This window comes from Cornus florida, unplaced genomic scaffold (assembly GCF_030987335.1).
Source record: "Cornus florida cultivar Cherokee Brave unplaced genomic scaffold, ASM3098733v1 CherokeeBrave_3.0.0_Hap2_Chr01, whole genome shotgun sequence".
NCBI classification, from domain to species: Eukaryota; Viridiplantae; Streptophyta; class Magnoliopsida; order Cornales; family Cornaceae; genus Cornus; species Cornus florida.
Genome location: NW_026775571.1, coordinates 84,690,983 through 84,705,988, shown reverse-complemented (window position 1 = coordinate 84,705,988; position 15,006 = coordinate 84,690,983). Strand labels below are relative to the sequence as shown.

The window sequence follows — 15,006 nt, the reverse complement described above, 5'->3', positions numbered from 1 at the left end:
AACATCATGCTTCAACCATATAAAATTTTGCAAATTCTAAATACAATAGGCAAGAAACATTACCAATTAAGCATGTCAATTTGCACAATATTAACTACACACAAAAACCATATACTTCATATACACAATTAAATCACTTTAGTGTAAAATCAACACAAATTAGCATGCTAAGACACAAATCAAGTAAAATAAACTCACAAATGTCAACTTATACACATAATCATGAACTTTATGTGCAACAACTAAATCATTTTAGAGGCAATCATCTCAAATTAAGCATGCTTAACTATAATTAACAAGGAAAAATTCACAAAGGAACAAGAATTTCATGGATTAGGAACCCCTACCTCAATCTAAGCCAAAATCCCCAAATTGTGCCCTAGATCTTAAATCTCCTAAAGTGCACCAAACTAGAGATTGCTCCGATCAACTTGTAGATCTCGTCATGGGCTTCATTTTGCCGCAAACTGCTCTCAAAAATACCAAAAGATGGAGGAGAAATCAAGTTTTGTAGCCTTGAAGCAAAAAGGAAAAAGAAAAAGAATTTTGAGAAGGGGAGAGAGAGACTTGCGGGAAGAGAGAGAGAGAGGAAAAGAAGAATGAGGCCAAAATGCCTCTAACCCTATCTTAAAACATTGATGTGGGTCCCACCCCTTTTTTATTTTTATTTTTATTTCTTTTCCCTTTTTACATCACACAAATATGTGTATAGTCACTAATAAAATCATAACCACATGCAACACATTAAATTAAATAAATATGATGCAAATGGACCCAACTAAAATCCCCGCATGCAATAGTTCCGGTAGCGGGTCCCACACGGGACCGTCCGGTCCGAAAAATAAAAAAATGCAAAAATGATTACCTTTTTATTTCAAAGAGTCTTGAACTCAATGAAATGCCCCAACCAACTCTCGGACACAACTGGCACATTCCACGGTGTCCGACACGTAAAACAAGAAAAGACGAAAATACCATCGTAAAATTAGAAAATTTCAAAAATTGGAAACATCACATCAAATACACAAAAACACCACGAGAAAGCAAATGTCTAGACATCAGACACGAACCCACCATAAAAATAATAGCAACACCTAACCAGGCCCCATAGGCCATGGTAACTGGTGGATCCATTGAAACCCAAAGCAACACCACAATGAGAGGGAAAACAAAACAACATATATATAAAGTTAGAACAAAAATGAAAACAAAGAGGACCATCACAATACCTAGATCAAAGGGGAAGATCAGCGTAAAACGTCCAATCTGTTGTCCACCGGACAAAGCACTCGAACCAACACCTGGCCAGAAACTTGAACCCAACCTAGTCAACCGCCCACAGAGACAACGGACTTGAGATTTCAGGGAAATCATCCCAGCGTAACATAGCCCCTTGGAAAAAACTCTAACTCCAATGAACAGAGAAACCGCCACCGTAAAAAGGGCAAGAACCTCTACAAGGTGAGGGAACCTTCAAACCTCATTCCCTCCGTCTGGATTGTCAACTTGAAGAATAAAATATTGTGCATCACCAAATAATTGAAGAGTCTCTGCATCATCAAAATGAAGGCTATCGAATTGAATGGCATGGGGAATTTTTAGAAACAAATGTGTATTTTTCTCAAGATTAGATACAAGTGACAACTTTTTTTTTTTGGTCATAGATCCAACTTTATCATTGTTCGAGACATCCAAACGCTTCACTTGATGGTTTGGAATGGTATAGTCAAGATTAGTCCAAGACTCTCTCTTGCCATATTCATTCATCATCCAAAATTTATGCCTATTTCGGTGATTTTTTACCAGTTTTATTTTATTATTATTATCAAAGGTTGTAGTTTGGTGGCACTTTTTTATATTTAAAGTAGAAAGATGGAATGTTTATAGGTGTAAATGTATTTTTTGTCAAGAATTTTGTGGCCCCCATGATATCTCATCTACCTCCTAAAATGAATGGTGATAATTTAAAAAAAAAACAAAGTGAGTATACGAGCGGTGTGATGCATGTGAGTTTCTTGCCAAAGAAAATATAATATAAATACACATAAAACAGTAGATTTAATAAAGGAGGAAGCTCCACTTGGAATTCTAGAGCTTACAATTTGGTACCACTGTTACCTTCCAAAAAAAAAAAAAAATTTGGTACCACTGTTTTTAGATTAGCGAGTGAGAAAAAAAATTGGTACCATTTAGAGTATAAGCTAAAGTACAGAACTTCCACTGGGCGCCGGTTGTGTCAGACAATTCCATCCTTCCGTCCGACCGGGTAATACACTCCCTTTCTTTCAATTTCTCTCTCTATGAGCATCCGCAACCCACTAGCGGAACCCAATTTCTGCGAGAGAGAGAGCCTTTGGGTCGTGCAGCGGCTTCTTCAAACTAGTAGGGCCCATTTAAGGCTTGCGGGCCGACTCGCGGTATTCAGCGAGCCGGCCCGCGATCGGGGTAATTTTTTTTTTTTGTTTTTTATGGTTTCAAAACGACGCCGTTTGGTTGCCTCTATTTTGCAGGTGCGCTGTATAGTAGCCAAACAGTGCAAAAATTTTAAAAAAACCTTAAAATAGGTTATTTAGAGCTCTTTTTTTTGCGAAAAAAAATTAAAATAAAATTCATTAAATAAAAAATATATTGTTTAGGCATTGTTTGTCCAAAAAAAAAAATTTGGGCCAAAAACAAATTAAAAAACCTTTTTTTTTTTTTTTTGTTTTTTCCCTTAAAATTTGTTTTTTTTTTTTTTAAATGTTTTTTCCTTTAAATTTTAAATGTGTAGGCCAAATAATGTATTTGGCTGTTAAGGCACTATTTCTACAGTACCAAACAGTGCGTTAAAGGCAAAAATTTTTAAAAAAAATGTTTAAAAATTCAAATTTTACCATTTTTTTTTTTTTCCCTTAAAATTTGGTTTTTTTTAAAAGATTTTTTGCTTTAAATTTTAAATGTGTAGGCCAAATAGTGTATTTGGCCGTTAAGTGTGATGCCCTTCGATTCTAGAGTCAAGGGTGATCAAGTCCGAGCACAGATCCGAGGGATACTAGACAATTAATATATAAATAAGTATAGAATACTAAAATGAAATGAGAATAAAATAATAAACTGAAAAGAATTCTAGTTATAAAATCCTCAAAATTTATAAATTAATATAAATTCCAAACTTTCCAACATCTGTACAACTCAAGAATCCATCTAGTGGACCCCTATCCAAATACCACACTGAAAAGGAAACAACTGTAATAAAATCTAAAGCGAAACATAGAAAGCAGTCCTACGTAGTCGGAGGAGTGAGTGACTGTATCTGCTCTGCACGATCAAGCTCTAACCCTGAAAGTGATGAACACCTGAAAAATAAGGGAGTGTGTCAGGCCCACATGCAAGTCTTATCCTACTACAATCCATACAGAAACCCGACACGCAGATACATCCTAGATAGCTCAACAAAAACTAAAGTAGTCCATATAGATATAAGTACATACTATAGAACGCTCACTAGACTATAGTGTAGTCTCAGCCTGAATAGAAGGTAACATGCAAATCGCACGTAACGTGGTCATGTATACCTAGACCTACCAGGGAACAACAACTATGTCCAGTTATCCATCTTAGGCGATATACGCACCCTAACCATGATCCCGAAACTCAAGCTCATATCACGGCACCATAAAGATATATATATATAAAATCCGTTCAAGGTATGACATTCAAATGTTTATTGACCTGTCATATATATAAGTAGGACTTCGCTTTTATAGTTAATCCACCTTACATTAGAATAGATAGGACTTAGTATTTTGAACTAATCCATCCCTAGAATAGGTAGGTCTTAGTGTTTTGAATTAAGCCATCCATAATATGCCACCGTCCCATACCAGTGCATATACATACATATAAGTAAGACTTAACATTTTATAGTTAATCCAACTTATTACAGAATAGGTAGCACTTAGTGTTTTAAACTAATCCGTTCTTAGTATGCCACCGTCCCATACCGGTGCATACACACACAACCAATCCAACAATTGACAAAACAGTACAAGCAGTTCATCAATGATAATCCAGAACAATATAATAATAATCAGAATCGTTACTGAACACATTATAGTAAAATTCTGAAACGTAAATTTCATAACAATCCATAAATCCAACAATTGATCCAATCTAAACCGTTAAAATATCAATTAACTCCATATAAGCATACTAGAGTTTTAGTTAATCAATTATGCTTATTTCAGTGCTTAAACATGATTAATACTGTTTAATCATACATACACAAAATGCTAGCATTATAGTAAACAATTAAATCCTCCAAACAGTTCAGAAATTGATACCGTTTTTAATAATTAAATATCAATTTAATCCGAACCAAGCCTAGATAATTGCCGGTATTCCATCACCCTTATAACACTGTTGAAATATGATTAAATATTATTAAATCATATACGAAAGATTTGGTAAGTTTCAGTGAGCAAACAACTTAATAAAACAGTGCTTTATATGTAGTCTTTTCTTTATCTTCATGTTGCTTCATTCTTTAATAAACTAATGTGATAATGCTTCCTAATATTTTCATAGGTCCATCACAATTAATTACATCTTTAGTGCAATTTAAACGGATTAAAAATACTCCAGACAACCCAAACAACCCCTAAAAAGACCAAAACTGTGCGTTTCGGGCGAGAGCAAGATCTCATAAGTTGAGAGCCTGCTCCATTAACTTGGGAGCCTGATCTAAGGAGTTGGGAGAAGGCTCCATACTCCTTGGAGCCGGCTCCATCAATGAGGGAGCTAGCTCCCTCCTTTTGGGAGCCTGCTCTCTCACTCCCTAAAACTGTTATGTGTTTCTGCTTCGTCTTCCTCGCCTCTGGCTATACTCAGGGCCTCTGTAATGTTTTACATACTTGTTCTAGTGTTCATTCAATGTCCCAGATTAATTATAAGACATCGATATGCATCAACGATCTCAATTAAACAAAGCGTAAACCCAAAGACAGCAAAAACCAGTTAACAGAACTTTAAGAATTTGCAAACCAGTTTAATTCAACGAATTTAAATATAGTTTAAACATGTATAAAAGATTTGTTTTAGCATTAATTAAACCCCTGGAATCTACCTAGGCATGCACAAAATACAGGTTTAGGGGAAAGAGTTAGAACAAAGACTTGCGTTTAGGTTTCCCTTCAAAACCTTAAACCGTCGTCTTTAATAATTTCGGCGACCTTACTGCTTTCACCGACCACTGTTGCTCCTAGTTCAACCCACGAGCAAGCCAATTTCCCCTCCTTGGTTCAGTTTTAGTCTAAGCCAAACCCTAATCTTCCTCTCTCTATTTCTCTCTGTTTCTCTCTGTCTCTCTATATGCGTGAATAGAGTTTACAAACCCTTGGCAGACGTATAAAGGTATATATATAGGCTTATACAAATACCAACCCTAATTCTAATTATATTGAGAGAAGGAAAGGAAAACTAACCTACTTACATAACCAAGTCGGCTACATCCATGAAGAAAATAAAACCCTAAAACTATTAAAACATTGAATTCACTAATCCACATAAGTATATAACAAAGAAAATAAATAAGTAAAACAAACAATTAAACAAAAATATTTAAAGAAAATAAAGAATACAATTAATTCAATTCAAAAGAACAACAAGTACAATTAAATAAACACCTGAATAAAACAATTCATTTAAATAACATAATTCACAATTAATTCAAATAAACAAGCAAATAAACAATTTAAAAAAATGCAATTAAATAATACTTAAAATGCTGAGTCTATCCTTTTAAAATTAGGGGTATTACATTAAAGCACTGTTTCTACAGTACCAAACAGTGCCTCAACGGCTATAATTTTAAAAAAAAGTTTAAAAATTCGAATTTTTTAACTTTATTAAAAAAAAAATTAAATTAAAATACTTATTTTCTTATTCCAATCTTAAAAAACCATTACATAATAAAAATACTAATACATGAAATGTCATAACATCTTAATATAAAACAAAATGCAACATAAATTAAACATCTTCATTAGCATAGCGGTTCCACAAATTTTTCATCAAATCATTCATCAATCACGTATTTGTCTCTCTATTACAAATTTGAAGTTGGCGAGAGGATATGTGTGCCGCTAAAACCGATGGGCATCAACTTAACGTGGGAATCGAGATTGTAACCTCCGGTGGCGAAGTCCATCTTCCAACATTTGCGTGACGCTCATCTTCAATGATCATATTGTGAAGGATGATGCACGTTTTCATTATGAGGCGTAAGTCATCTTTCTTCCAGAAACGCACTGGTCCTTGCGTTATTGCCCACTTGATTTGCAATACCCCAAAAGCATGTTCCACATCTTTCCTTGCTGCCTCTTGTCACTAAGCAAATAATTTTTCTTTTGTAGTGGTTGGATGCGGGATGGTCTGCATCAAAGTTGTCCACTTAGGGTATATACTATCAGACAGGTAATACCCCAATCTATAGTGATGTCCATTCATTACATAATTAACCAGAGATAATTGGCCATTTATGATACCGTTGAATACCGAGGAATGATCCAACACATTTATATCATTGTGTGAACCTGGCATTCCGAAGAATGCATGCCAGATCCACAAATCTTGTGGGCAACTGCTTCCAATATGAGAGTTTTCTTGCCAGATCGTCCCCTATGTGTGCCTTGCCACTCCACGGGCAATTATTCCACTCCCAGTGCATACAGTCGATAGAACCAAGCATACCCAGAAATCTTCTCTGCTCCACTTCTTCAAGCAACCTTGCTATGTCGGCTTTGTTGGGTGGGCGCATATACTCCTCTGCATACACAGTAACAATAACATTACAAAATGCCTTCAAGCATTTAATGGCAGTGCTCTCGCTGATTTTAATATACTCATCATAGTGATCGGCTGCACAACCATATGCAAGTATACGAACAACAGTTGTCATCTTCTGTATAGAAGACAACCCCAGAAGACCAGTCGCATCCTTTTTTTGGACAAAGTAGCCATCATAAACTTTAACATCATTAAGGATACGAAGAAAAAGTTCTCGTCGCATCTTGAATCGCCTATGAAAGTACTCCGATGGATATGTGCAATTGTCGTTGAAGTAGTCTTTCATTAGCTAATAGTGGCTTACCTCTCGGTGACGATGAATGTACTACTTCTTTTTACGGACTGGAAATACTTGCTCAACTGGCCTTACTGAATTCACAATCTCATAGAATTCGTTTTGATCTTGTTGAATCAACACCCCAAAAGGATCATCTTCCGAAGAGGATGACGAGGAAGATAAAGAATTACAGTAAGCTAAAGGAAAAGCTTGTGATGATGAAGCCATTCGAATTTTGAAATTGAAAAAGATGGATGATGATATTTTGCTACAATGGAGAGAGATGAATATAGTAATGATTTTCAGATGAGCAAATGAGTTTCATTATATAAGATGAAAAATATAGCCGTGTTTAGGAAAAAAATAAAAAATAAATATTATTTTAATTTTTTATTATTATTTTGTTTGGAGAGCGATAATTCGGAGAGTCTGAGAGTGCATGTTTCTGGAGAGCGAAAACTGCTATCATGGCTCTTGAAATTGTTGATGTGACTCTTGAAAAATCTAATTTGGCGTTTTTAGAGAGCCAGAATCTGGAGAGGGGCGGTGCAGATGGCCTATAAGTTTTCTCTGCTCACTCATTTTCTCACACTTCTTTTTATTTTATGTACTCTTCAGAGACTAGTGTTTTTTATTTGGGGTTAAATCGCATCTGAATTGGGGCAAAACTGTGCTACACACTCTCTCTTCACACACAGGTACATGCAGATTCTGAATACTCTGTAATAGAAAGTAAATTTTTATTGGTTCCGCTTTATAAGTAACACGATTTACTATTGTTTGATTCATGGTTTAGGTTTTCTTTTTCCTTCATAAAATTTGAGTAATTGAATACGTATTAGGTTTCTTTTATTCTTCATAAATTTTGAGTATGGAAGACACACACACACACACACACACACATATATATATATGATCGGGACAATTTATTGGCAATATGTAGATACGATAGAGTTCATATAGAAGGAAAAACTGTAAGATTAAGCAAATTCGTTAGTATTCTTACCATTTAAATTTTGATTTGGAACGTAGAAAATCTGACACTTGAACATAATAGTCCGAAATAATGCTAAAATTTATTGTTTGCTTGATAGTATGATTCCAAAATGGATTAAAAGGACTGAAGGAAGGACGAAAGTTATATTCTAGGGGAGGGAAACGTGTTCTTTCCCTCCTTTTTGATTGGGTGGAAGGAATGAAAAGGTTGACACCTTCTATTGTTTTATAGGAGCTAGGAGGAAAGGAAGAAGAGGTTTTGGATCTTATTTCACCAATATACCTCTCTTACCAAATAAGTTGGAGTTAATAAATGTGGGTAAAAGCATCTTTTCTAATTCATCCAACAACAATATTCTTTGTTCATTCTCCTCTTTTGTTCAATTATGGATGAAAGTAAAATGGTGGACCTGGAGGGATGCCTATGAAGTTTAAATTGGAATGCCTTATTTTCTAAACACGTTTCTCACTCCAAACCACCTATGGGCTATGAGAAAAGCCCAAATGACGAATTTTATATGACAATCTTACTCCTTTGGTGAACTATTGAAACCTTAAGGTTCCATTTGGATCGAAGCATTTCAATGAATGGATTTAGGTTCAAATAGCTTGATGAATTTAAGAGGATTTGAAACTTATTTGAAATCCATGCCGGCAAGGATTCTAGTTGCCAATGATTGTCATAAAAAAATTCTCTTATACCCCTAATCTAACATATGAACTTCGGTATCCAATTTCAAGAGCCAACCTTTCGCGTAAACTCAAATCCCTTGATGTGAAATCTATTCATTTATCCAAAGGAAACCTAAAGTTGCACTCACTTGTCTCAGACTATTGCTTATTTATAGGGTTAAAATTGTGTAGTCTGAATACCAAACCTTATCTTTCTACAAATATATCTTGTGTTAATAAAATAACCAATGGTATTATGGAAGTGTGCCAATCTCTTAGAAATGCAATGTGGTTTATTTAAAGGGAATGCAAAAGTGAATCAAGATAAAGTTCTCCCCTGCTATCTGGCATGGCAGATCTCATGTAACTAATTTAGGACCTCTTACTTCACAGTTCTGTTACGGCTAAAACTTGATTGAGGAGTCATCCTGCCTTTGAACAGCATAGATCATATTGAGATGACCAAGTAATATAAAAGTAAACATGATATATAAGTAAAATTCATTAAAAGTGCTCAAAAGGGGAGCGCCCCCGAGGACCAAAGCATACAAAGAAGAATAGCTATACTTTCAACCTATCTACAAAATCCAAAAATATCCCCCAGATGTACAATTTTGCCCCTTAATTCAAAAGAATAAAGAACTCAAAATTTATTACCGCCCTTCACATAATGAATATAACATTCTAAAAAATCTTATACATGGAGGTTGATATCCTTTCCCCTGCCCCCAATAAGAGTGGGTGATATCCCTTGTCAAATTAATAAAGCATATCTTTACTTTGCCAAGCAAAGATTCCTGATCCATAAGTAGAATGCATCATGTCAGCCAATAGGGGGAACTGCAAAAATGCAAATAATGTTACTGGAACACAAGCGGTTAGCGCCACAGGGATGACAATCCATGCCAGTTGATTGCCAAGTAGAACGAAAAAGGTTGCACTAAAAGTGATAAGCATTGATGCTATAGAGAAGAAGAGGGTTGTAAGACCAATAATCAACCTCTTTGGTAAGGACTCAAGGAAATCTTCATCGGCATATCGTGAAGTGAGGATAGATAAAAACATCAATATAGAAGTAACAGAGGAAAATAGTGCAGATGCATCAGATATGGCAAAAATTATGAATGACTTGGCTTGAAGAAAATTGGGGGTTCCTTCATTACTGTTTCCTCCCGGTACAGTAAAAATTGCAGCAAACATCACTGTGGTAATAAACATAGCGACAAGCATGCATGCTGAGGCAGTGTCCTTCATCCACTTCTCTCCTTCTTTGACCAATTCCTTATGCTCCTCAGTAAATAACATTCGTGGTGTTCGACCTTCTGTGTTTCTCATCTCTCTGTATAATGGTTGGACATTTTTCTCCACTTCCTTTGAATTTTGAGAAGTATAAAACATTACAAAAACAAAAAAAAAAAAAAGCATTTTAAATGAGAACAAATATTAAAAACGTGCTATAAAACACAAACTAAAAACTAACAATTACCTTGAACCATAATAATTCTCGTTGCATCTGAAGTGCGGCACCAGACACAATATTAAGTCGATTTGAAGGAGCCAACTTTCCAGCCAAGTGTAGCATGTTAGTATTGTTTGCATCTTTATAAGAAGTAATTAAATCTTTATGTGCTCCTATGCCATAAATAAGTTTGAATATCTTTTCTTGGCGATGCATAACTGCAATATGAAAGATGCTTCGGCTTTCCTCATCTACTTTCCAAATTAGATCAGGATAGGAGCGAATAAGCTCAACGATAAACTCAAAGTTACCGAACTCTACAGCAACAAACAATGGTCGCGAAGGGCTTCTAAGTAAATCCCCGATATTTGAGTCATCCAATAGTAGAACTTGTTCCCAAATACACTTGAGCAACGTTAGGGCTTGCATGTGTAGTAATTTTTCCTCTTGAACAACATTCATTCCTAGCATCGGAAGAAAATCTAAGTCAATGAACAAGTGAAGATACATATAAGAAATAACGCTAAACTAGACTGATCATTTTTCCCTTTTTTTTTTTTGGTTGGTGGCTAGGTGCCAAAGTAGTCTAGTTAAGTAGAGAGACTGCAATTCCTAGCACAACTTTTAAATTTATATTTAACACTAGTGGATTCAAACTCCAAAACTTCATATGATTATTGTTTGGGGGGAGAAATCATATTTTGTTGGGAACACTAAATTTAATAAATAGGACAATACATTAACAATTTATATTTTTTTGGAATTTGATTTATTTATTTGTTTTGTGGAAAAAAGTATGGCTTTATTTACTCCAAAAAAATCATATCAGAAATTTTTTCTTTGTTAAGTAATTTTGTGGTTATGTTTATAATGGCTTGTGAAATATTTGATCAAGAATGTACTTATCAAAAAAAAGATATTTGATCAAGATTGCAAATTCTAACTACATGCCTAAGAAATAGATAAGAGTACAGACCTTTGGAGCTTTTGTGATTCTGGGTGTTGCCAGATGCATCAGGTGTTTGCATGTGGATCCCTTCAAGACAAATAAAGTTAAAGTAAATTTTTTTGAATACAAACCAAGGATATGGATCACGCAATGTTACTCAAATTTATAGAAGTCCTCATTCTTTTACCTATTCATATACCTATTGTCCAGGTTGTTCAGTAAAGCCTACTCTCTTGAACTATCTTCATACCAATAGTATAATAAACCGTATAGGAAAAATTCTTTTGAAATACATTTTAATCTCAAAGAGACCATCTGAGCCCGTCTCCCTCATCGTCCCATTCAGAATGTATTCATGGACATTCTCCATGCAAGGAGACTTGTGGGATAAATCCCTTGCATACTAGAAGCCTTCCTTGCACAAGTCTTGCTTGGTCTTCTTGGAAATACTTCCTTTCTATCCCCACATTTTAGTGCCAATATGGTGCTTTTTCTCAAACAGTAAAAAGTCAGTTTGTTTTGCATTCTGTGTAGACTTGACACCTTACAATCCAACGATGGTACCGATAGACTTTTCTCTCAGTTTCATATAAAAAATTTAGTCAATCAAATATTTATAAATAATGTGTAATAGTATGCAACTGCTAGCAAAAATTGTCCAAGGGAACTTATCATGATAGAAGAAATCCAAACTTCAATTTTGAAAAGGTGTGATATTGTGGCCCGAATTTGGTGCCTGGTCACGTCGCGACCCACTTTTGACCTGACGACCCTTTTTTGCTTGTGGGTCATAGACCCTAATTAGTACTCTCTTGTTACCTAATATATAAGGGCGTTTAGGGTTTGGAGTGGGTGAGAGAGACACTGAAAATCGTACAGATAGAAGTGAGGGGTTGAAACTTGTAATATCCAATTTTACATATAGTGAAAACTTTCGCTGGATCTCCACCGTGGATGTAGGCTTTGTCGAACCACGTATAAATCTTTGTGTTCTTTGTGCGGTGTGTTTACTTTTCTGTCATGTTTTGTGATTGTTGCTTGTGTTCGCTGCATTTGTCGTAACAAAAAGTTTTCAAGATATTGTCAGCTTTCTCGTTTCAAGTGTTTCTGTATTCCCTCCTGTTACATGTATTCCACTTGGGCATTCTTTTATTTAAACTTTGTTATTGAGGGAAGTCTTCTATGTCAGGTAGTCTGCCACTCAGCTTTCTTCCCTTGTGAGTAATTTTTCCATATTGTTAAAGTGACTGTTATCTGTTCTTGGCACCTCATCATCTAATGTTCCTAGTACTATTTTTTGCTAAACCTGTGCAAGTCAGTTTACTTAAGCATGGGCTAGCTAGTACGTCTAACACATAAGCTTTCCGTGTCCCATAAATGATTAACTAGAACACTCTCAACAACTAATTGCCACACATTTTCGACTTTGCTGTTCATTGTGTTCAACTTTATCATCATTTTCTACTTTTAATTTCACCATTATATTTACATCTTCTAATGATAATTTTCCCCCACACTTTTTTTTTTTTGATAAGTAAGATTTTATTAAAAACGCTCAAAAGGGGAGCGGAACCTAAAGAAACAAAAGGGCTAAAGGGCGCCTTAGACCTTCAGAGAGGCCAAATAAAAAATAAAAAATAAAGAATAACCTTGCTATTGAGCCATGATGGTAGCCCAGCAGTGGCAGAACATTCACAACAAGTGTGACATAGTGAATCTTAGAGTCGTGTAAAAAATCGTGATAATTACAATTAGTAATAAGAAAATTAATTCACTAGGAAAAGGAGAAACTAACATGGATATATACATCTCTGCCAGATTCCCAGCTTACTTGTGCCAGAAAATGCAAAAGGCTTTCGAGCTAAAACATGAAGGGCTGTCTCGCCATTTGAGTCCCGCTGAATGGCTAATCCTTGTCGGGGTTGGAGTAAGTCCAAAGCTACATCTAAGAATAGCATGAGAGAGTTGATTAGCTTGTTCACAGTAGTTTCTTCAATATTGAAGCACATAAAAGTAGAATGTTACGTTACCATACAAATCAGAACTGATAGTAGCAATTAGTAGTCTGATACAGTCTTCCATTGTTAGATCTTTATCATCAGTGACCGAGAAGAGAAACCGCACCATGTCCCTGTTACCTAACAAAGCAGCCACGTGGAGTGCTGTCACTCCCTTACTACCCCTCACTGTTGGCAAGTACTTGTTCCTTTGCACCATTACCTCTGCGATCCTTGTAATTCCTGATGCGGCAGCAAAACAAAGTGCCGTATTGTTGTACTTGTTTTGCAATGCTAAATCTTTAGCATCCATCAATTTGACCAACTCCTCCACAAACTTGGTCTGTTTGGCCCCAGCTGCAATGTGAAGGGCTGTTTCCCGACCTTTTGTGATCCTAGCAGTTAGTGCATGTGGATGCAATCTGATAAATTCTTTAGCCTTGTCCCAATCACCTGTGAGTGCAGCTTGGTATAGTGGCACATACATGGTACGATATTTGGTTGGTTTTGCCGCTGCCAGATATTATACAAGCACAACAATAAAATCACAGCTTATGCTAGTGCTATTTACAAACATAAGTAAATTTCTACCTGATATAACTAAGAAACTGCATCTATGTATTGAAAAAGCATTAGTGATGTTGAAAATGTAGTGTTTGCAGGTACGTGACGTTGTAGGAGCTACAATTTTGATGTGTTCTAATTTTTCAAAACTCAGCTGTAGTTGTGGTACATGACATTGTAGCAGTTACAATTTTGATGTGTTATATTTTTTGAAGTATTTAAATTTCAGTATAAGATTAAATTCAATTTATTAGTTGCCACTTGGTTCCCCAGCCAGTTGGCCGCAATGTTTAAATTCTATAATTGGAGAGGTCTTGGGATCGAACAGTGGTGGTATCTTGCACACGCACAGGAATAAAATCAATTTATTAGTTGGTATATACAATAATAGGCAATTTTGACTTATTATGGGAGACTTCTTTTTCTTTTTTATAATTTTATTTGTTTGTTGAGTAAAGAGAGTTCAATTGATCATAATTGCACATTAAGCTTGTATGGAAATAATAATGGTTTTTTTTCCCCCCCAAAGGTTAAAACATATTTCGACACAAGGAAAAAGTGATCATGAATGATTTGGCTTTGCAGGGTGAACAAACTAATGGAAAAGATTGTGCGAAGAATAGACTTGCCAACTTGTAGAAATGAACTGGGTAATGTTGGCACTGCCACTGAACCATTTGCGCTGTTAGTGAGCTGAACTGAAACATTTTGTCGCGGGGGCAACGGTGGAGGCACATCAACGCGAATCTCTCTGATTAAATTGCTGCTAGCTAAACGATCAAAACCAGCTTGTTCTTCAAATAAGCTTGTTGGGGGGGTGGATGTTGCCACGGAGCCTGGGGTGGATGTTGCCGCGGAGCCTGGGGTGGACCTTCTTCTTGGGAAGCATGACTGGATTGAATGGCTTCGTCCCAACTCCCTCGTGCTCTCCATGTCCTACTCTCAATTTGCAATAGATGCTTCAAAAGATGAAGTGAAATAGTAACTACTGATGAAGATTTTAGAGCAGGATAGGGATTTATATGTGCAAAAGAAGTCAAGCCAATTGAGGGCAGCAAAAAAGCTTCCTTGGGTTTGGGATGTGTCACTTGTCACTACTGCTTGTATGTACAGAACCCAAAAAGTCAAGAATTCTGTCATTATATGTGTGTGGCTTTAAAGGCAATGTCTTTCTTGGTGGCCTCCTAAGCTGGTGTCTACAAGTAAGTTTCTTGCCTCTTTCTATTTTGACCTTTTTGTCACGGACTTGAACCTTTTCAAGCTCCCG

The 15,006-nt window shown here is 35.9% G+C and overlaps 1 protein-coding gene across 1 annotated transcript; it reads right to left on the bottom strand.

Annotated features, from left to right (window-relative positions):
* Positions 1-9,292: 9,292 nt before the first annotated feature.
* Positions 9,293-13,833, bottom strand: LOC132303844 (ankyrin repeat-containing protein NPR4-like). The gene is made up of 4 exons (XM_059801291.1): positions 13,209-13,833; positions 12,986-13,123; positions 10,257-10,711; positions 9,293-10,141 (listed from the first exon to the last, which is right to left on the bottom strand). Exons 1-4 carry the CDS (start codon positions 13,660-13,662, stop codon positions 9,530-9,532), a joined length of 1,659 nt encoding a protein of 552 aa, XP_059657274.1. The 5' UTR covers positions 13,663-13,833; the 3' UTR covers positions 9,293-9,529.
* Between the last annotated feature and the right edge of the window lie 1,173 nt (positions 13,834-15,006).

Coding starts and splice junctions, on each gene's coding strand:
- LOC132303844 (XM_059801291.1), bottom strand. CDS start 13,662: ATGTATGTGCCACTATACCAAGCTGCACTCACAGGTGATTGGGACAAG. Junction 13,124..13,208: donor TATCAGTTCTGATTTGTATG/GTAACGTAACAT, acceptor TGCTATTCTTAG/ATGTAGCTTTGGACTTACTC. Junction 10,142..10,256: donor GAGAATTATTATGGTTCAAG/GTAATTGTTAGT, acceptor CAAAATTCAAAG/GAAGTGGAGAAAAATGTCCA.